This window comes from Gavia stellata, chromosome Z, assembly GCF_030936135.1.
Source record: "Gavia stellata isolate bGavSte3 chromosome Z, bGavSte3.hap2, whole genome shotgun sequence".
NCBI lineage: Eukaryota > Metazoa > Chordata > Aves > Gaviiformes > Gaviidae > Gavia > Gavia stellata.
In genome coordinates, this window is record NC_082637.1 from 57,680,973 (window position 1) to 57,703,527 (window position 22,555).

Sequence of the window (22,555 nt, forward strand, 5' to 3'; positions counted from 1 at the left end):
GGAGCACACATTGTTGAACTGATTACAGAAGAAGTGAGTGAGACACAAGGGCCACTTCAACTGTGAGATCTCAGAACTCAATCTCTTTTCATAAGCAAGTTGAATTGAAGTATTGTACAGATGATGAGAGAAAATAGCAGAACTATGGCAAAAATAAATTTGTAAAACAAAAAGGGGCAAGCCTTTGGCTGAAATACTGAATTAGGGTGCCAAATATAAGCAGAATATGCATGGACTTCAGTTGGGACAGGTACAGTTCTGTGGCTCCAACAGTAATTTTTTCATGAGGTCCTGGGATGCAGAGCAATATTGAAAGTTCAGCTGCTGAAGTGATCTCATTTTTAAAAGGTCTTCTAGTTCATCTCTCCATTTTCCATAGCAGCTTTCTGAATGTGGTGACACTGATGGTGTTTTTTACGCTTGGTCAAGAAACATCAGCAAAAGAGGCAAAGGAAAACATGACTCTTACAGAAGCAATTGCTACTCCCCAAACAAATTCACCAGTGATAGATGAATCTTGGCTGGGACAGCTGCCATGTAAAACACAACCCCACTGTCACAGGCAACAGGACAGTTTTGTTGCAAGGAATTTGACTTAATTTATTTCCAGTTAACAAACTTTTAATTACTGATTCTGGTATTGAAAAGTAAAGAAGACAAAAGACCACTTAGGGAAAACACTCCAACTTCCCTCTCCTCCCAACTTCCTGGCCTCAGTCCCTTGGGTGAGGCGATGGGGAGCACAGGATTGGGCTCAGTGTGTTGTGATTGCCTTTCTTTTTATCCTCCATGTTTCTATCTCCACTTCTCTGGCATGGGCTCCTCCACCGTTTGCAGACCCCTCGGAGGTGTACCTGCCCTGTGTCTTCTTTTCTGCATCTGCCCCTGTGTGGGTGTCTCTCTGCTCTAGTCCTGCGCAGGCAATTTCTCTTTTGCCTCCTTTTTCTCCAGCATCCTCCTGCTTTCACATCTCTCCTGCCCTGGCACCTCTCCCCTCTGCTTTGGTGTCTCCCTGGCACCTCTCCCCTCTGCTCTGGTGTCTCTTGCCCCCATTTTTTTCATTTCTCACTTACAAACGTTGACTGTTCTTTGTATTTTTCTTTCTTTCTTTTACAATCAAGGCTGGGGTTGGAGTATACGTATACCCTACATGATAAAACATGCTGAGGAGCATATGTTGAATGAGAATAGTGTATAAGACACAATGTAAAGCACAAATATTTTAGAATGCAGCATAATATGAATTCATGACGGAGGAGACTGAAATTCTTCATATGAATGTTTTTCTGTGCTTTGTATGTAGTCTTTTATGGAAGATGTAACTTGTGCTCAAAGCATATTTATTACACAGAATTGAAATACTTCCAGGCACAAAAATCTCTGTATGACTGTTTTAATTTTGTATTGCATTATAATAAATTCTGAAGCTAAAGAAAGGCAATGAAATAGATGAGATAATGGATTTCATAGGGCACTTCTGATAATTATTAACTGTGGTTTAAATTCTTCCTCTTTATTGCTGTCTTTCACACACACTTAAGCAATCATTGTCCTCTGAGAACTGGTGTTTTTTGGTGTTATGTGCTGAAAACTTTTGTTCCTAGGATTTAAAAAAAAAATAAACCCAAAAGGGGCGCAGATGGTCTCTTTCCTCCAACCAAGTCTTTTCTTCATATATCACTCTGTAGAGTGGTGGTTTTCAGCAAGGGTGACTGGCCTGTTGCAGCACAGTAGCTACCACTTGAGTTACCACAGCTAGGCAGGGCCTTCTCCAGTCATTCTTGGAGGTGAAATACAATTTTGCTCTATTTTTTTGAGGGTTGGCTTTGACTCATTTGTCTTAAGTGCTTTGCCTTCATTACTGGTTTTATTACCTCACATACCTCATTACTGGGAAGTGCCTTGAAGTGAAGGCATGCAGCTTCCTAGCAGTGGAGACTTCTTTGCAGAATGAACACACATCTCTTGTGAGATGTGCTGGTGGCCTGGTAGGGAATGTGGTTTGCTTGTGATGGCCAGTAGTAAAGCCTTCAGTTGTAGCTGAAGTTCTACCTACATCTCAGTACCACTCTTGCTACTGTTTAACATGCTTAGGTTATGGAGCAACATTTTCAGAAATGGCTACTGATTTAGTTCAACAAAAGGTATTCCAGCAGTGTAGATCTGTTCAGCAGGACAAGGGTTTTTAAGACCAGACACACCTGTTGTCGTTCCTAGGTACTTTTGTGACCCTGTGCTGTACTCGGGTGCTCCGGTGTCCTGTTGCACTGCGTTCTGAAATAGGGCAAAGGCAAAAAGTGCTTCCAAAGGGGCAGTGCTTCCTCACTTAGTTTGGATACTTGAGTCCAGCTGTTTTCTACTAGTATCTCTTCAACAAGGCAAACAGTAGGAGAAGAGAGGTCTGTAAAATGAATTGCAAGAGCCTGACCATTGACAAGTTTCAGATTTATTGAGCTAGGTCATAGCTTTTAGTCTCAGAATTCAAGGTAACTTAGAATGAACCCACCGTCTTCATTGCTGTTTCTACAGAGCATGCTGTTGGTTGCTGTACAGCTCCTCACTTGGGCACTGACTCAAATAGTCATGTGGGAAGAAGAGCACAGCTTATCACCTGGAGCTGTTATGAACGTCTGTTCTCACATAAAGAGAGATACATTGCTGCACAGTTCACTACTGCAGCTGAGTACAATGTATGGATATTATGCCTAGGAGAAAGTGTCGTTTGCCCTTACAAATTCAGATAAAATCTCTGTGCTGCGTTACTATTTTTAAGTGCTTTTTAGTTAGCACTTAGAAGAAAGAGTAAGAGTGGAGGCGTGGGGAAGCATGCAAAAGCACTGAACTCGGGCTTAGCTGTGGTCACATTTCACATAATAATAACACTTCTGCAGAGTTTAACAGGACCAAGGTTAACCAGACACAAAAGTCTTATGAAAGCAGTTTCTGCAGCAGTGCATTGTAAAATCCACACATATCAGTCTTTATCTATTGAACTTCTGAGGAACAAACGTGCAGAAGCAATTACATCAGCTGTTTGCATAGATGCATTAACTTTTCCACTTCACCTTCTGCCTGTGCTTGTTCTGTAGTCCAGTTTGGGTCTTTCTCATTAGCAGGCTTGCTAAAGGTACCAAGACATGTCAATTCATACCTCAAAAAAAGAAAAACGATTTCTTTTTACCTCAGAGTCTGTTGCTGAAGGACATTCTGGTAAGTAAAAATGTTGATCTTTGCTTTTGAATGAATCTTGGCTTTTATTGATACTTGCACTGAAGAATGCTATCTGATGAAAGTTCAGTTATGTCTCCCCCAATGGAGAAAAGAAAGACCCAATTAATTATTTCAAATAGACTTCAGATTAATGTCTTTGTTAGCTTGATAAGAATTTGTCTTATTTGTTTAGTATGCAATATAATCTGGCGTAAACAACTAAACTTTTGCTTGAGAGAAAAAAGCGTGGAGAGGTTTTCTGTAGGTAGACTTGGAGCTGCCACATATCCTGGAATTACATTTTTTTTTTTTATTCTGTAATGAAAAGATATTACTTTATGCACATGTTTATGATAGGTGGTCATTGAACTCTGAATCTCTGAAACACTTGGAATACTAAGCATGGATTTTCATCAGAGCTGCATTCCAGATACTGCTGTAATACTACATACGCCTCTTTGCCATGTTGCTCTTCCTAACACAAGTTTACATATGCTGTAGGTTGTACAAAGCCATTGTATTTTCCAGGTCTGGGACTGCAAGACAATGCTTCAGCTCTAATTGCTGCTCATTAAATTCAGTTATTTTTCACACAGCTTTGTTTACACAAATATGTATCTAGAAGCTATGTTAACTGATGGACTGGAGGAAGTTTGGACCTCCAGCAGACATACTAGTGACTCAAATTTACAGTAAAGGTAGCAACAGTTCCTTTTATGGGGGAACCTTCAAATGGAGCATTTTAATATTAAGACTAAAAATAACATTAGCTCTTACTTTTTCCATAGTAGAAGGAAAAACAAAAAAGCTAACAGAAAATGAGGGTGGTGTCAAACACTGAAAGTTTGCAGCCAAGTTTTTCTTGTGTATCTGTATTCTCAGGATTCTTATTCAATAGGTGGGAATGGCACAGTATGAGACCAGTTATATTAGTCTGTCTGCCCAGCCCCTAGTGAACAGTCCAACAGCTGCAAGACCACTGCAGCATGTTATCATCATATCTTGGACCACCACAACCACTTGTTTGCTTTAAAACACTGCACTGTATGTTGTAATGGTGTAAATAGCTGAAGGCAGTAAAACTTATCAGTTGTTCCAGGTTATGCCATTCCTGCTTGAGCATTGAACCCTCTGGTGTGATTCCATTTTGCAATCTTCAGGACTCCATTTGCCTCAGGGTTGTTGACAAACTAGCCAGATGACAAACTTTGGAACTTGGCATTACTGATTTTATACTTGATTGCAGAAATGATTTCTGGGTCTGAAATTATGACCACATGGTATTTCTGTCTTTCATCTTATGCCCTAGTGTCTTCAAACTCTGGTCAATTTTTATCAGTGAAGGTGCAATATAACTTAAGTAACCGACCAGGATTCTGATTCTCTGAGTAAATATACTAGCAAGAAGTTTCAGTAAGATAATGCTTGAGCTGGGGATTGGTGCAGTACAAATAGCTGAAGGCAGGCTTTACAGCTATCAAGTTGGCTTTATTTTCTTGTTTTGCTTTTTTTCACACCTCTAAATTGTTGGACTTACTTTGCAAATGCTTATGAAATGCACAGTTAAATGTTTAGTTTCAGCTTGATTGGGGAAAACGCTAGAAACAAAGCACAAAGGTACTGAAACTGCTGATGCAGATTCTGAAAATTATGCCACTGAAGAAGAGACCTGTGCATCTCCATAAGCAAATGTCAGCAACATTGAGATCACTGTAGCCTGTGTGAATAAACGGGGCGCATACATTTTTAGCAGTTGTGCTTTGCTTTTAGCCTGTTCTTAGTTTGTATTTGAGTGAGGTAGTATTGATGGCATAGTGGCTTATCCATTCAAAGCTACAGGCTAGAACGTTTCACTTTTCCTTGCTTTTAGATTATACTGGAAGATACTACTCTACACTTCTCATATTAAATTCAATTTGCACTTAAACTTTGCATTGAATTACAGATCTTTTGGGATACAAAATAACTCAACTCTTACCTTATAATTTTATTCTGATATTTGTTTTCTTCCAGACTAGATTATCTTTAAAAGTAAATAAGGAGTTTAAGGTGGACATTCAGTTATGCTTCTTTATTAACTTCCTGTTTGGGCCCTCGAGTCTATGCACATATATAACAGTACTCACTCCTGCAAGAGAAGTTATTTCAGGCTGACAATTACATAGATAATTATATAGGGTATTGCAAGCAATATATAGGCACTTGGTTCATTGATACAGACAGCGTTGTAGATCCAGCTGTGTAGTTGTGTGGCTGAACAGATTTTAGATACCTCTTTTTGTAATGATGGTGGATGAAGATTAACGCACGTTCCTCGTTATTTCTGCAGATATGCAACCTTACAAAGCTGTACTTCTGAAGAAATAATATGGATTGCTTTTATCTGGTTCAGTTAGCTTGATGAGAAAAAGAATCTCAATTTGTCCCCTAAATTGCTCATTAACTTTTAACAAACCAAATGCGTTTGGCATACTCAGGTCTTACTTGAACAATAAGTCATAGGTGCTAAAGGCAGAATAGGTAAAACTTTTTTCTCCAGTGCTTTTGTCATTAAAGTAAAGACTAAAACTCAGAAATGTAACTGTGGAAACTTGTGAGTGGCCAATGCTTGTCCCTGAGAGAATGTTTGCAGATGCTTTTCTAAATTCAGATGAGCCAGATAGTTGTGGACAATTGTAGGAGTGGACTTCAATCTAATGTACCTGTTTGCACGGAGAGCAATGCCTCCTGTTATCCAAAAAACTTGACACATGGTATCTCAGAGGTCCCCGCTGGAGTAGTGAAGCAATAAACACTGCCTTAAGTGGAAAACACTGGTAGTTATAAGAGGTAGATCAAAATAGGTAATTCACACAGAAAATGCAATACAAAGTTTAAAATAAAGAGGGAAAGAATGCAAAACCCTTACAGAAAGGTCTTAGCTTAAATACTTCTTCCAAAGTTACTTCTTGTATCTTCTGTTCTCCTGAAACTAAGATTTCAGAGTGCCTTTGCAGACCTTTTTCATTGTCCCCTCACCTGGGATGCTGCTGGCCTGTGCAGATGATAGTAAAATGCCAGTTAGGATTGACTTGAAGAGAGGAGTGAAAACAGGGTAAGACATATCTTTCAGAATATGAGTTGCTAAAATTGCCTCTTGGCAGATGCTCTATAAACAGAAGTTTCTTGCCCACTGGAAATGAAATTTTATTAAGGAATCACTTTTTGTTTTTATCAAAAAAAGGAAATGCTGTACCTGTCTTCCTTTTATCTTCTAGATAAGATGTGTGATCAGATAAGTGATGCTGTTCTAGATGCTCATCTCAGTATTGATCCAGATGCCAAGGTTGCCTGTGGTAAGTACAATACAGATAGAAAAACAGATTAATGAAGCACAACAAGTAATCCATGTTGATATAACATCCCATGATCCAAAATTCTTGCAATAGCTGGCTGGCAGTCAACACTTCCACTGTCAAACAAGACACCAATTCTGGCATACTGACTCAGAGGAGAAGGGAAGGCAGGAAAAAAGCTGCAAAAAAATGAACAGAAAAAAAGGAAATACATAGTACTCCAGTACAAATTGAAAATTATGAAATGTAAGAAATCGATCAGGAGAAGCCAGTGGTATCAGGGAAAACCGTGGTTGACAGGGCTAATGATAATGAGGAATCTAAGAGAATTAGGGAAAAAGAGAACTGAGGAAAGATATATGTCAAGATGCATTTCTTCATAGAGTGATTAAAAGGTGTTAGTAAAACTCAAAATCCAGAAATGCTAAATAGATATTTACTGTGCCTTTACAGAAGCAGGGTGATGCCCTTGGTTAACACGAAGATAAATGCACCGTTCATTTGAATGTGATTCTGATCAAAGTGGCTTGCCTTTTTCTTGGGACCTTCTTCTAGGGCTGCCTTATATTCTACGTGGACATTGTCACTAGCAACATCACCTCTTCCAGAGGCTAAGAACATACCATCAAACTGGAATGAGCTGGGTTGCCAATGGGGAATGGACACAGAAAGGGAATGTTTCTAAAGAGGTCTCTGAGTGCAGTCATTTTGTTCTTAGAACAAGCCATCAAGGCCATAGTTACAGCACAGAGGACTAGCTGCATCCCACAAGTACAGTAATCTAATATGACACTTAGTCTGAAAAATCTCATGTGATCCTTGATGCATAGATGTGAGCAGTGAGGAGATGTGGGGGGAAGGGTTTAGCATATGTATTAGACTTGATGAAGCATGTATTTCAGTATTGCAGGCAGTTATGCTTCCAAAACTGCTGAAAAGCTGGAGATTTTAACAGAAATGCTGCAAAAATGACAAGGACTGAAAAAAGTGTCATAAGGGATGTGAGAAATGTGATCAGTTTGTCTTACCGAAAAAGAATACTGAGATATGACATGATTACATAGATAAATTCCTGATTTCTGTAATCTGTTGGGAAAAACCTGTATCAAAACCTCTGACTGGAGTCAAAAAACTTGAGTATAACATTAAAGCGTAAGTCTGGAAACGATAAATTGGTTGACCAGACAAAGAGTTTGCTAAAAAAGCAGTGGGCTGGAGAACAGAAAGCAGTTATGGCACTCAGTACAGGATTTACCAGGTGAAAATTAGAATTTCTCTTTAGTTGTGCAGGCCTTGCCTCAAAGTTTCAGGCAAAAATCTTGAAGTGTTATGTAAGTACTAAGTCACTGTAACACTGTATTTTACAAAACTATGAAATGTAGTTTATGGACATGTTGAAATTATATTCTGTCTACCAGTAGAAAATGTATCTCTGGCTCTCTGAGTTTTATATGCTGCTTGGACTTTCAGGATTAGCAAGTTTTGCATACGAAGTTCTGAATTACTACATTGGCACTACCTCCTTTCAGCAGGACAGAGCTGGTCTCTCTTGGTGCTGCCAACAAACTGGGTAGCAGTAAAGTCAAGCAAGAGAATAATGGCTGCAAATAGCATAAAACAGAACACAGAGTAATTATTCTACTTCCTTTCTGATTAAGTGAAGCTAAATGCTTCCTTGAAAAAAAGTCCTTCCCAGTGTGCCCAACAAACGAGAGTCAAGAGAGAAAATTAACTAACCATAAACCAAGAGAGAAAATTAACTAACCATAAACCAAGACAGTACAAAAGAGAGGGTGGAAGCTTCCACCTACTAATGGTGCCCTTTTATGGTAACTTTCTCTTGGGTAGAGCAGATGGGGGTCTTGCTTGGGCTCACTTACAAGTTGCAGCTATAGTGCAGCTCCTGACCTGTGTTTTCTTTTGATTGAATTAAATTTCAGTCAGGATGGAAAGCAGTCAAAGGTAGCAAGATGAATCTTTCTTATTCTGATACTAAAAAAGCATCATTATGCCATGAAATCTTGCATCACCATTAAGCCTTGCTTGGCTGTAATGGGCCTGGGAGAGTTTCTAGGAACTGCTGGTGGTGACTGAAGCCTTATTCTTCCATCTCCCTGTGCCCCAACTTTGTGTTCCTCCAGAGAGTCTTCCCCTTATTGTAGTAACCACACTGGAAAAGCTGACAGACATTCTTCTCTGCCTCATGCCTGTAACATAGGGTCTCTTTCCCCAGTGCAGGATTCACAGCACCATACATGCCTTGCACATGTAGGTGCTCTGCTAGGGTGCAGCAGACAGGAAGAGCACTGCTGGTCAGTAGAGCAGGGGCACAAGACTGAGTGTGAAAATAATGGTACTGGCATACCCTGCACTGTAGTGGTATCACCACCTGGGGTTGATGTGCTGTATACATTTAGGGCTATTGTATTATTATGGACTCTCACTGTGTCCACAGCGTAATTCAGAATGCCAGCTAGGATGTAGCTTAATAGTCCGATATAGACTAATTCCTCTTACAGACAAACAGAGAAAGCTTGCCCTGTGATAAGTTCTCAACTGCTTGTCTGGATTATCTAAGCTAAGCTGCCAATTAAAGCTAGCTTGATTATGTGATGCTTCAGTCCATATTTATGAAATTTTATAGCACATTCCTGCCTGTAATACTTAATCTTGAATCAAATAAAATTTTTCAGATAAGATGGTGATTGGATGATAAAAGTGATGGATGAAACTCAGTGTAAGCTAATGCAAGGGGGAAGGGAGCAATCTTATCCCCATATATAGAAAGTAAGGTTTGCATTTCACTGCAAGCATACAGAAGAGAGATTTTTGGGTTGTAATTGACATACGTTTCTGTGAAAAGTTGGTGCTCAGTAGCAGTAAAAATTCAAGCTGACTGTTAGGGCTTGCTGGGAAAGGAATGAAGAGTGGAAATGAGAACATAATTAAGTCATATAAATCCATCATTGCCTGCCTTGAATACTGTGTGCAATCTGTTTCTCTTTCCCCATCCCAAAAAAGGCTATAGTAAGATTGTATTACAAGAGGAATGGATATGATCAGAGCCGCACAATGTCTTTCAGTGAATAGCCTAGGTCTCCTCAGTCTGGAAAAGAGAGGACTGAATTAGATATGAAATAGAGCTATACAGTTGTAGGTTGTATTGATGTGAATTTTTTGTGAATGTTTGCTATATGTTTTAACACAAAACAGAAGAGTTTGGAGGCCAGATGGATGCTTGAAACAAACAATGAAATAAATTATGAAATGATTCTCCACAAAATTTGCAATGAAGTTGCATGGCTTCTTGCTCCAGGATCCTGTAGATGCTGAAAGTTTTCATGGTTTGCAAGGGCAACTGGGTGAATTACTGTAACAAATATCTATCAAAGACTGGTAATGCCATCTGTTAATAAATGATGTCTCTTTAGCTTCAGGAAGACCCTTAGCTGAAATTGTTGGAGACCAGGAAAGTATTTGGATAAATAGCAGAATACACTTGATCTGTTCTTATAGATGTTTTCTGCTGGCCACTGTGGAGATAGGATAATTGAGTAAAATGAACCCCCCCATGGAGCATTTTAATGTTTGTATCAGAAATAGTGTGGCCAGAAGGAGTAGGGAGGTGATCGTCCCCCTGTACTCGGCACTGGTGAGGCTGCACCTCGAATGCTGTGTTCAGTTTTGGGCCCCTCACTACAAGAAGGACATTGAGGTGCTGGAGCGTGTCCAGAGAAGGGCGATGAAGCTGGTGAGGGGTCTGGAGCACAAGTCTTACGAGGAGCGGCTGAGGGAACTGGGGTTGTTTAGTCTGGAGAAGAGGAGGCTGAGGGGAGACCTTATCGCTCTCTACAACTACCTGAAAGGGGGTTGCAGAGAGGTGGGTGTTGGTCTCTTCTCCCAAGTGACGAGTGACAGGACGAGAGGAAATGGCCTCAAGTTGCGCCAGGGGAGGTTCAGGCTGGAGATTAGGAAAAATTACTGAGAGAGTGGTGAAACACTGGAACAGGCTGCCCAGGGAAGTGGTGGAGTCACCCTCACTGGAGGTGTTCAAGGAACATGTGGACATGGCATTGCGGGACATGGTTTAGTGGGCATGGTGGTGTTAGTTGATGGTTGGACTTGATGATCTTGCAGGTCTTTTCCAGCCTTTGTGATTCTGTGATTCTGTGATTAGAAGAGTGGTGGCACACAGACCTATATGTGTACTAAGGCTTTACACTGAGTTTCCCCTATGAGTAATTCTTTGTTCACAGAACCATCTTCAGGATCTCCCTGTGTAACTGTAAGACAGTAGCAGTAAAATTCTGATGTTTTATCTTTTTTCTGCAGAGTGTGTAGCAAAAACTGGAATGATTTTGCTTTGTGGAGAGATCACATCCCAGGCTATAGTAGATTACCAACATACTGTAAGAGAGACCCTTAAGAAGATAGGGTATGATGACTCTTCCAAAGGTGAGTGTGTTCATTCTTCATGTATTCATTCTTGGGTCTGTTCTGCATGTGGCCAAAGTCATGTTTTTATGATCTTCCAGAAAATAAAATTAAATGTGTATCCAATCCTAGGAGAAAACTGCATGGATGTTGATATGCATTTTTCAGTGCCTGGTACTGAAGGAGGTATTTTAAATTTGCATACTTGAAAAAGACTTATTCTTGAATGTGCCAGGTATCTCTTGCTTCTCTGATGAAGAACTAGTGTTTGCACAAATGTCAGAATGTGGTTGCATCTGCAGGTTTATACAGTGAAACTTTAACACTGATGTTCCTTGTCCCTGTGGTGCATACGCCTACGAAACTTGAAATTCACACCCAAGGGTATTCTTTAAGTATTCTTAACATAGTTCCCAAAGTAGCTTCCTTTTAGCCGGTTGAACCCCTTACATGACTATTCCCCTTCAGTCTTCCCTTTTCATGCATGACCTATATGGCTTTTCTCTAATACTGCTGAACCCTAGAACATACTACAAGAAAAACTGAATACCAGTTTCTGGTAACATTTTCCACTCTTCCTCTCCCAGCTTTAATACCTAAGTGGTTTGAACCCTAGTCATCATAAACAGTGTAACAAGCTTTGGTGGGGTAGCTTGTAGGATTATAATTACCCTCTAGTTTCAAGAGCTCAAGTTTCAACTAGTAACACTAACTTGCCCACATCCTGAGACTGTTATATAAATGTGCTGATTGTCTGCTTCTATTAGCAATACAAAACCTAGTATAGGAAGCTTACACGCTTAGAGTTTTAAAAGTTTTAGTCAAGATAACTAGATAATCCCTAAAAGCTTCTCTAGCAATTTGTGAACTCTCAAGAATGTATGACCTAACTTTGCAAAACTCCCTTCACTAGGACTGGACTATAAGACTTGCACAGTTTTAGTGGCCTTAGAACAACAGTGTAAAGAGATCAAGCATGCTGTCTCCCATGGCAAGAGTGACGATGACATTGGAGCAGGGGATCAGGTAATGGGACTTAATTCCAGGCACTTACTCAAATTTAGTTTATGCACAAGCAGTTAGAATTGTGTTGGACCACAGCCCTTCCTTAAAAGCTATTCTGCAAAGTGTAAGAATTAGCAGCTAAACACTGTCCACTCTCTTAATCACCAGAAGTGCAAAAAAGTAACACAGCCTTCACTAGTTTCAGTGAAAGTGACTTTTCCCATATTCAGTGGCCTTACTGGATAGAGCTACAATTAAGGTATGTATATATTTTTATCAGTAGGTATCAGTTTCTGGTCTTTCGAGTCCTTTGGGTAGCCTGGTTTTACTTCTTAGGCATCAAATGTTCTGTTATTTTAGTTGTCATGTGTGGGGAGAAGACTGAGCAGTCTTTATGACCTCTTTGTCTATTAAGCCTTTGGTGTGGATTCTTATGGACACTTAAGGCAGAGTCATAGGTGGGAACCAGACCCTAATGTAGCTCTGATTCTTGTACATGCATATACGTAAATGTTATTTCAGTCTGGTTATATGACAAAGTGTATACACCCTGCATGTTCCTGCTGTCTCTTTCTAGCTTTGTGTGGTTTTAAAGTACTATGTGCCAAAGACAGGTGCAGAAATGGAAAGACAACATGGAAACGAGTGGCTTATTTCCATTTTCCAATGCAGCTCTCTGTTTCTCAATGCAGGGTTTGATGTTTGGCTATGCCAGTGATGAAACTGAAGAATGTATGCCCTTAACAGTCCTCCTGGCACACAAACTGACTGCAAGGATAAAGGCTCTGGAACAGAATGGAACATGGCCCTGGGTTAGACCAGATGGGAAAACTCAGGTTTGTAACATAGATGCATAAACTGTAAGGGTGAGAAACAATAGAAATCATTTACCCTGTTTGCTACTAAATCAGAATTCATGTTTGTCAAAAATGGTGCTGTCATTTTCATGTTCCAAGATGGTGTGAGTTTCATATGGTACGTTTGTATGTAGCACACATGGTTTGTTTAAACTGCTCTATCAGTGTCTTAGCAGGTTTCTTCAAAATAACACTTGTATTTTGCTTCTTTTCCCTGGAGATTATGAAGATCAACAAATTACTGACAATCAGCTGGGGTTTTTTCTGGATAAATATCAGCATTCCAGAAGCAGGAACTGGGATAGTGCTATGGTTTCTCAGCGAAAACAGGGCTGTTCTTGATTCAAACCTCATATACAGTATACTTGATCCGTGGCCAGAGCCACTTACAGCTGTGTTGCAGAGCTGAGTGGATGAGTCACTGAGCGTACTGTAAGAGTGATGCACTTTGGCAGTCTCAAAGGCAGTAAGTTCCCTGTTTTCCAGGCTGTGCCATCTGCAGGAGAGGAAAGAGGAAAGGAAAGCCATACATGTGGCATTTCCAAGACAGCAAGGTGTTTTTGTCTTATTTTCCGTTGCTTAGTGAGGATGAACTGCATTGAGTTATGCTGCTGCAGTTGTTGCAGTGCAACATGGATTGTGTCCCTATCTTCTGTCAGCAGTGCACAGAACACGTGAATGGACTATTTTCTTTATGATGTATCTATCCAAGCATTTTTGAAGGGTGGGAAAGTAGAGAGGTCTTCTTAGTCTGTAAGAAAACCAATACTAAGGATGGAGCTATGCCAGGATATATTTGCATGTACATACAAGCCATGCAATAGGTAGCAAAAGATACAGCCCATCATATCATGATGTACAGTTGCTCATTTTAACAAGGTCCTCCAAAAGTTATTTTGGCTTTACTTTGGTGTTTCACTATTTGAAGTTATGTTAACATGCCAAACTGTGAAAAATTTTAGCATCTGCCAGTAAAATTTTAGGTTTCTGTAGCTTTCTTGTTGTTATTTTGGTTCTCTGTGGTGATGCATGTAATATCCTTTAGTTAACTCTTTTGGTAGTGGTACTTCAGTACTTTCTGTCTTTTTATTTTTTTCCTAGTGTTTTTAAGCACAGGCAACAATCCATCATTTTTCATCCCATTTCCCTTCATCTGTTTATTTTTTGCTGCAGAAAGTGTGAGGTTCATTTCCATTTTTCAAACTGGTGCTCTTGGCCTTGAGTGTTCACTCTCCTTTTCTTTTTTCTCTCTAGGTCACAATGGAATACAAGGAGAGTAACGGCGCAGTGGAGCCCATCCGAGTGCACACACTTGTGATTTCAGTACATCATGCCCCATACATACCTCTACAACAAATACAGAAGGAGCTAATGGAGAAAGTTGTTAAAGAAGTAATTCCAGAGAAGTATCTCGATGAGGGTACAATTTATCATCTCCTTCCAAGTGAAAAGTTTGTAGAAGGTGGTCCTAAGGTATGGTACTTTGAAAGAGGACAGCCTATACAGACTTGGATTCTACTTTGCCAGTTGCTTCTAAATGTTCTTTTGAACAAATGCAATGAACTGGTATAGCTTTAACTGACAAACTCTATATATTTTTAAGGAAGCTTCAGTCATTTCTACTGGAGTTTTCCTACTGGACAGCTGGCATCTAAACTAAAGCTGCACCTGCTTGGACAGCCAAATGTACAGATTCTTGGATCTTTGTCTCTCTTCCAGAAAGTACTTTAAATGACCAAAAGTCAGACCTTAACTTACACACTAAATTGCCTGACTGGAAGTATGTCTTCACTTTCACGGTAAAAATCAAAACCAGAAGTAACAACAGATCTGATCTTCTACATTGAAATTATTCAGAAAGCTGAACAAATTTCAAGGGAGACCTTAATGTATTAAGTCTCAATACTCATTAGAATTTGACATGTGTTCTGCTTTCAAGGTGCTGGTACTGGGTAAGCAGGTCATTGCTGTGAAATTGTAAAAAGTTTTGTTACACAAAACTGTCTAGTTTTGTACAAAGAGTTCAATGAAGGATTAAAATTACAAGGTCTGCTTATGATCACTCTGGGATGATGTAGGGATACCGCTTTTATTGAGGAACAAATGTCAGCTTTAGTCCCGGATTACTTATTCGGGGATTTAAAATTAGTGGATTAATGCAGTTTATCCTCTTTCAGGATGGAGTTTCTCAACACTCTGGAGTTCATTTATCAGCTTGTAGTCACCAGCTTTGCTAATCTGACAGAAAGGCAGTAATTCTCTGCTGGTTGAACAAGTTGGATCAGCTTATCAAGTTGTAGGAGGCAGACAAAAGTCTATGCAAGAGGGTGGGACTCCATTACCGGGGACACAGGCAAGCAGGAATAAGAAAGAAGAGTAGTACCAAGTGGTCTTTGTGCCACTAGTGAACCATTAAGGTGAACTCAGCTAGAATTTCTCAGTACTCTTGTGCTGGCAGCACTGAGCTGCAGCTCTGTGAAGTCTGCGCTTCCCCTTTAGTATGTGTATTTGAGTGAAGCTTGTTAACCTTTTAGGTCATATGTGATCTGTTTTTCAGGAAAGCTTTCGTCTCTCTAAATTCTTGGCCTCCACCAAGTGTTACTGAGTGAAGTCATTGGCCAGTAATACAGAGATAGTATTTCATGATTGCTGATTTGAAAGGAGCACACTTTTTGTGATGTTTACAGTTGTGCCACATTCTTACCAGTCTTCAAAAGTGATTGCAGCACAGATGGCTTAGTACATCTCTGAAAAATACTCCAGCCACGTAGACCTCATTCATGAAACAGCTGCATGTGAAGGCGAACACTGTGAACAATGAGTCATATCTGTGGCAAATACAAAACAAAGCTGTACCCAATAACCTAGTATGGGGTTGGGTAAACTGTCGTGCCTCATGAATGTATTCAGTTGTTTGTCCTGCAGAGTGATGCTGGACTGACTGGCAGGAAGATCATTGTTGATACCTATGGAGGCTGGGGAGCCCATGGTGGAGGTGCATTCTCTGGAAAAGATCCCTCCAAAGCTGATCGTTCTGCAGCATATGCAGCTCGCTGGATCGCAAAATCTCTGGTGAAAGCTGGTCTCTGTAAAAGAGTACTAATCCAGGTAAGAGCAACTGTGAAAGGAATACACTGTAAGAGAAATTCTGTCTCATGTGTGGTCACCCCCTCAGAAGACGTACTACCATCACAGCCCCAGTCCAGTTTCAGAAAAGCATTTCTCATACTGGAATGGGCTCCAGGAAGTTCTTCTTGGGGGTGCGTTATTAAGGAGCTCTGTGAGGGAAGCCAAAGACACAGGCGAGGACAGTCCTGAAACAAAGAGTGTGTGCTCAGTAGTATTCTTTCTCCAACTCTATTGCCATCCCTGGTGTAGGTACTTCTTTGCATCATCCTCACTTTTACATCCAGCAATTCTACTGATCTTCTGCACACACATGCATGCCCAACACTTCAACCTGGGCTGCACAGCACATTACAGACAGTTTTGTTAGCAGTGTCTAGACATAGTTGTGCAACCTGCTGTGCTATATGGTCATATTAGTTGTAACTTAAACCATTTCAAGCTGTATTTGAAATTACCTTCAAGTTACCATGAGTTCTCTACTGTGTGTTCCTAGTGTACTACTATGGTGTGAGGTGTGAATAAAAGCAAAATTCAATTGTTCTGAAGACTTTAAAACAAGAACAACTTTTGTCAGTCTTATATGCTCAGAAGAGATGCGCTTCCTTCCTTGTGCATTAATTTTTGGGACTACTAAGTCTAAGAAGTTGAAAGAGGTGTTTTATTGACCCCTAGACAGTTTCACCATTAAACACGAACCCAATGTGAACGCTAAACAATTGAGGCTGCTCTAGGCAGTTTGCAATACACATTCTGAGTAGCTGCTGTGTAATAACTTTAACCCAGTACAACAAATTACTACAGTAAAAAGTAGCAGTGATCTGGCTGATGTTTTGCAGAGGCGTGTTTAAAACCTTTTACTTTCTCCATGGACCAGAGGAGAGGCCCACTGGATATGGTTATGATCAATGACATAGTATCCAGACATCCCAATTAGGAACAAAGCCCCTTGCTTTAGATGTTGTGCATGTGTTTGATACCTGATTAAAGTTTGGAGTTAGTCAAGGAAAGGGGAGACTGGGAATAAGCCAAACAAAAATAGTGATGGTTAGCAGATTGTTGATTTTTTTTTTTTCTGAGGGGACAGAAGACAAACTTCTGATTTCTTGGTATGCACATTTTGAGTGGCATTTTTGAACACATACATCACTGTCTTAACTCTTGAGTTAGGCAGGAATGTTGTTATTCCAGTAATTCCCAGACACCCTCCTTAAATACCTGGGCCTGACTCTGGACAAGGCAAGATTGATTTTGTTAACAGCAAACTATGGAGGTGTCAGATATTAGCAACTAAGGTAAGATGGGAGGAGAGAGGAAGATGGGAGAGCAGAAAAGCAAATGTTCTGTGAAATCATAGAAGGCTGGATTAAAGATTAATAAAAGGAAAAATGTATGAAGTGGAAATGCAAAAGTGTTTTCAGCCCATTAGTGTCTGTGTGCTACACTAAGACCTTGAAAGCCTTCAGTGAGGCTGACAATTGAGCTGGCTCTGCTATGGATATTGTTTTCATGCTAACCACCTTTTCATTCTGAAAGGGCAAAATGGGTAACGGAGGGAACTGCAGACTCGTTAGCTGTATATTATCACAAATAGCATGTAGGCTTTATTTAGTGTGATATAGAATTGTCAGCTTATTGGTTAATGAAAAACAGACTTACAGAATCACAGAATCATTAAGGTTGGAAAAGACCTTTAAGATCATCAAGTCCAACCATCAACCCAACACCACCATGCTCATTAAACCATCTCCCAAAGTGCCTTAGCATGATCCCAAAATTAGCTAAGGGGAAGATGAGTCATGATTAGGGCAGTTTCTAATAAAAATGAATTCTTGGTTTCTAAGAAGTATATAGATAGAACTGAGCCATTGGACTGTTACTTCTTGAAATCTGTAGAAAGCAGACACAATGAGGAAGCCCAGTGAAAGCCACAGAACGGTTTGCATTGCATAGTCACATTCAAGCAAAACATATTTTCATCCAAATACAGCATGACGGAAGAAAATTAAGTGTATGTTAGCCTTTACTGCAGCAGGACTGTATTTTGGAAAGGGACTGAATGACAAAAGCAAATACATTTCAGGAGAACCTGTCAGTGCTGTGCTGTGCCTTGCTGTGGTGAAAAGAAGCTAATGTGATTCTTGGGTGTTAAAAAGGAGCTATAGAACTCCTCTGTCCTTCTTTGAATGCAGTGAAATTACAAGGAATACTTCCTGGGTTGCTTTGTCTACTTCTGATAGCTGTGTTTTAAAAAGTGCATGGAAATATTGGATGAAGTTCCAGGGATTGCATGGAAATAACTCACTATGGGAAAAGAAGTCTGTGAGTGCTTTAGGAACATGGAGCTTTTTGTCATCTTGTCCTAGATAATCTTTTCTCTGCCTCAGCAAAAAACCCCAGAAATATTTGTAGATCTCAGAGTCTCCAGTCTCAAAGGCATGAAATCCTTGTGTCTAGCTGAGGCTGAAGGATGCAGGATGGCAGTATCTGAGGATGATTAGAAAGTACCTCTTTTGCTTTTAGGGAATGTTACTTAGGTCTGATATTTGACCAGGCTGAACATTCTCTGAGGAAAACAGGTAATTTTCTAACATAAAAGACAAATAGCAAAAACGTATCTCCTACCTTTGTTTATGCAGAAAAGTGTGCGTAAAATCTTCCCCAGTACATAAGGTAAGCCTTTCCTTTCTCTTAAGCAAAAAGTAGGAAGGACTGTTTTAACTGTGTTTGGGTTGTATGCATGTGTTCTACAGCTATCATATGCTATTGGTCTGAGTCATCCTCTTGCGATCTCAGTGTTTCATTACGGAACGTCAGACAGATCTGAAGAAGAACTTCTTGAGATTGTGCAGAAAAACTTTGATCTACGCCTTGGAGCTATCATAAGGTTTGTGTGCTATTAGTATTTACTGAAGGGAATCGTATTTTTAATGCTCTCTTTAACAGTTTAATGTTAAAGTGTCTGGCTCCTAACCTCATGAAAGTCACCTTCATCATAAATCTGTAACTACTGTCATTTCTGGTCTTCCCCTTACCCATGCACCCTGTACAACACACAGGGGCTAATTCATAAATCTGGTCACAAAATATGCTGAATAAGTAAGACTGGTCTAAATTATACCATGTTATATCTCCTAGTAACCCTGGTAGTGTGTTGCGTTGGAGTTCATTAGCCAGGTGGTAGTGTGCTTGGTAAAGTAGAATTAAAATTTAACATTAGATGTAGTTAGGATTTCTAGTCCGTTTACAGGGTGTGTAAGGCTCCCAATCCCTGCCTTATCTGGAAGGCACCAGAAATATTGGCTCTTTCTGAAGAAGTACTGGGGTACGTATGGTCTCCCTGCCTTTGATCTTCAGGTAGCAACAACTTGTGAGACAGCTGCCACAAGATGGAAAGATTCTGGTGCCATCACTTCACAAGCAATCCCACTGAAATGAGTGGGATGTTATGTGCTGTAATTTGCCCTTGCTCATGCACAGAAGCTCAGTGTCACGCTATCACAATAGTGGCAGTATGGTGTTTGCTGTTGCTGTTCTGGGGATACTGGCCATTAGCGCAGAAGAGGACCCTTAGTTGACTAGCTTCTTCATGAGGTGTAAGTGTAACCTACCTTCCGCATCAGAAAAACTGAATACTGAGAGCCTGTCTCTAGTTGTCATGCAGTCTTGTGCAACCTGTTTGAAGGAAAACTGAAAAGGAATCCAGATTTCTTAAATGCTCGCTTAAGATTTGGTTAGCCATTGAAATATTGTATGCATTTAAAAAACAGAACAAGAATTAATATCCTGCCATGAGATGGGCTGTCTTGAAGTGAAAATTCAGTTGTGATGAGAAGCATCATTGAGGCTACTATGCAGTCAGAGAGGACAAGAAAACCCAAACCTACTTACATTGGCTCCTGCAGCCAAGCCAGCTATATTCCTTTCTGGAATATTTCTGGACCTGAAAAAGCAGGTCTTTTAGACAAAGATAATCCTTACACTTAAAGAAGCATGGGAATTACCCTTGTCTTTGAGAGACGAAAGGACTGGAGGAGAGAAGCAGATCAGCACATGTCCTTATCAGCAGTTACCCACCTACATTCCAGGGAGCTGTAATTTGACCCTAGCATTTTTACTTCTTTTTCTCCCTTTCATGACTAACTCATATGATTCTTTATGTGAACTTGTAGGAGGCAGAGCTTCTTGCCTATTTGTAGTACAACTTCCTAAGTCCTGATGGTACAGGCTCCTCTTCTCAGTCCTGAAGAACTTTAGAATCTCTTGGCTGATTTTCACCCAACTTGACAGGCTGGACTTCTTAAAAGTTTCATGAAATATGCAACTAGGGGAGAGAAGCACTACCTCTTTCCTCTTTGATGGTAGCAGCCACACTGTGAGTTCACCCCTTATTAAACTCCATGAAATTGACATGGGAGATCAAGCCTGACATAGATATTGGCAAGAACTTGACTCCATGCACAGAGGAACCGCTTTGTCACTTTGAGCAATGTGGGTTTTAAAACCTGTGTTCTGAAATGCTAAAACATACATGTTAGCTATCTCATTATTTGAGGAAAATGCTTTTAATCATTGCCTTCTCTTTAAAATCCAGAGCTATTAATATCATTTTAGTCTCTATATTCCAGAGGAATCTTGAGCATATTTGACTCCAAGGGGAGAAATGTCAACATGTTAGTGAATAGGAAGTCTCTTTTTTTCCTTAAAAAAGGAAAGACATTTCTGATAAGCTATATCAACATTTTGCTGGTGTGGCCAGCCTTTTGCACTCCTTTTCAGAATGTTTCCTGAACACATATGCTGAGAATAGAGCTGACTTACATTTTTAATAGTCTGAGATAATGCAAGGCATTGTGGCAACTTCTGTTGCTAGGTAATGTTTTCCAAGTGTTATCAGTTCACAAGTATAATCAAAACTCTTCTTTCCTTTGTCATTATGGCAGTTCATTGCCATCAGTAGTTGGTGTGGTGGTTCCCAGACACTTTCCTTGATTTGGTGTGCTCAAAAATGCTGCATTTTTAAAATACCTTATCATAGCTGTGGAAGTGGTGAAGGTAGTAAAAAGGGAAGAAGGCAGGCAAAAACATGAGCATTGTTTAGTGAATATTTCCTTGTTAAATGTTACCTCACAATTTTTAAAATCCTGTAAATTATGCTGGCTATCCATTCAAATCAACTATACACGAAAGTACTTCATGATGTCTTACTTTTCATTTAGTCAGCACACACATTTCAATGGCTTTTGTATTAGGGTCAAGTACAAATGGCTGTAGTAGCCATTGGAGCATGTGATCATGTTGCACAAAGTATTACTTGAAACAAGACTTAGCTGCTGTACATCATAAATGACCCTGTAAGTGCGACAATGTGTAATCTCTTCACCATCTGTAACATATTCATTATCCTGTTAGTATTTGTGCTTCTTTCCTTACTTTGCCATTCCTTCACCAATTTTCTCTCCAGCAGCTTACGATATGAATCATCTATTTTAAATGTGCTTTCAAAGATAATTAAACAACATAATACCAAGTAGAAGAACACCCAAGTAGAAGAAAATGTTTCAGGCCTTTCATGAAACGAAGAGAAACTTCTGTGTAGATACCTGTGGCTAACCATTTAGCACAGCTGCAATCCGCTATATTATGCAGGCTAAAAAGCAATAATCATGACTTGCACCTTAATTATTTATCTAGTCATAATGTTAAGCCCTATTCTAAATAGTGACTTTGTGCATCTGTATAAGCAATTAAACCTCCACCGTTACTTAGTTTACTAGATCATCATCTTTGCCTGCTTCTTTTGAGATTATCATTGCCTTTGTGGCACAGTAGCATCAGAAAATATTCTATATTACACTTGCAATAACAGAAAATACATGGATGCTTGCACAGGTGTAGCAGCACTTTATTCCAGTTGTAATGCTTCTGCATTGTAATGCTTATAAAGCCTAACTGCATACTTAACTGCATCTCTGATACATTTGAAGAAAGCTGACTGTTTCTAGGTCACTTTAAAATTGAAACCATCAGCTTACTACCTTTCCTGCTGTAAATCTGGGGGATTGGGCAAGGAAACAACACCTAGGTTTTATTGTCTTTCTTCCAGGATAATACTGATTATCCCTCTGATGTGTCTAAATCATAATATATTTTGGAGTAGAGTTAAATGTAAGACTTTTTTTTTTTTTTTTTTTTTTCATTAAGGGAGCTGGATTTGAAGAGGCCAATCTATCAGAAAACAGCATGCTATGGACACTTTGGGAGAGAAGAATTTACATGGGAAATACCCAAAAAGCTTGTATACTAAGCTTTTCAGAATGTTTCATGTATTTGACAGGTGGTTTAATAATCAGGTAGAATTTCAAGCTGTTCAAGACTGTATCTACTTTTTTTTAAATGACATTCTGTAGTTAATAGATTTACTGAAATAATTTGTATATAATTTCTAACTTTCATAGCGGCCTCACACTTTAAACGCATGCTGCTCTATCTAACATACTCTTCAGCTTTGGTCTTTGGTAACATGTGAACAATTTAGGCCTTTGGCTGTGGTCAGATATTAAGTGCACAGATGGTTGTGGAAAGTTG

At 39.7% G+C, this 22,555-nt stretch overlaps 1 protein-coding gene across 1 annotated transcript; it reads left to right on the forward strand.

Annotated features, from left to right (window-relative positions):
- The first annotated feature begins 3,137 nt into the window (after positions 1-3,137).
- Positions 3,138-22,274, forward strand: LOC104250621 (S-adenosylmethionine synthase). Its single transcript, XM_009809800.2, has 9 exons — positions 3,138-3,210; positions 6,468-6,545; positions 10,878-11,000; positions 11,893-12,005; positions 12,677-12,820; positions 14,096-14,314; positions 15,767-15,949; positions 18,721-18,854; positions 22,172-22,274. The coding sequence occupies exons 1-9, from the start codon at positions 3,138-3,140 to the stop codon at positions 22,272-22,274; spliced, it is 1,170 nt and encodes a 389-aa protein (XP_009808102.2).
- Positions 22,275-22,555: the final 281 nt, after the last annotated feature.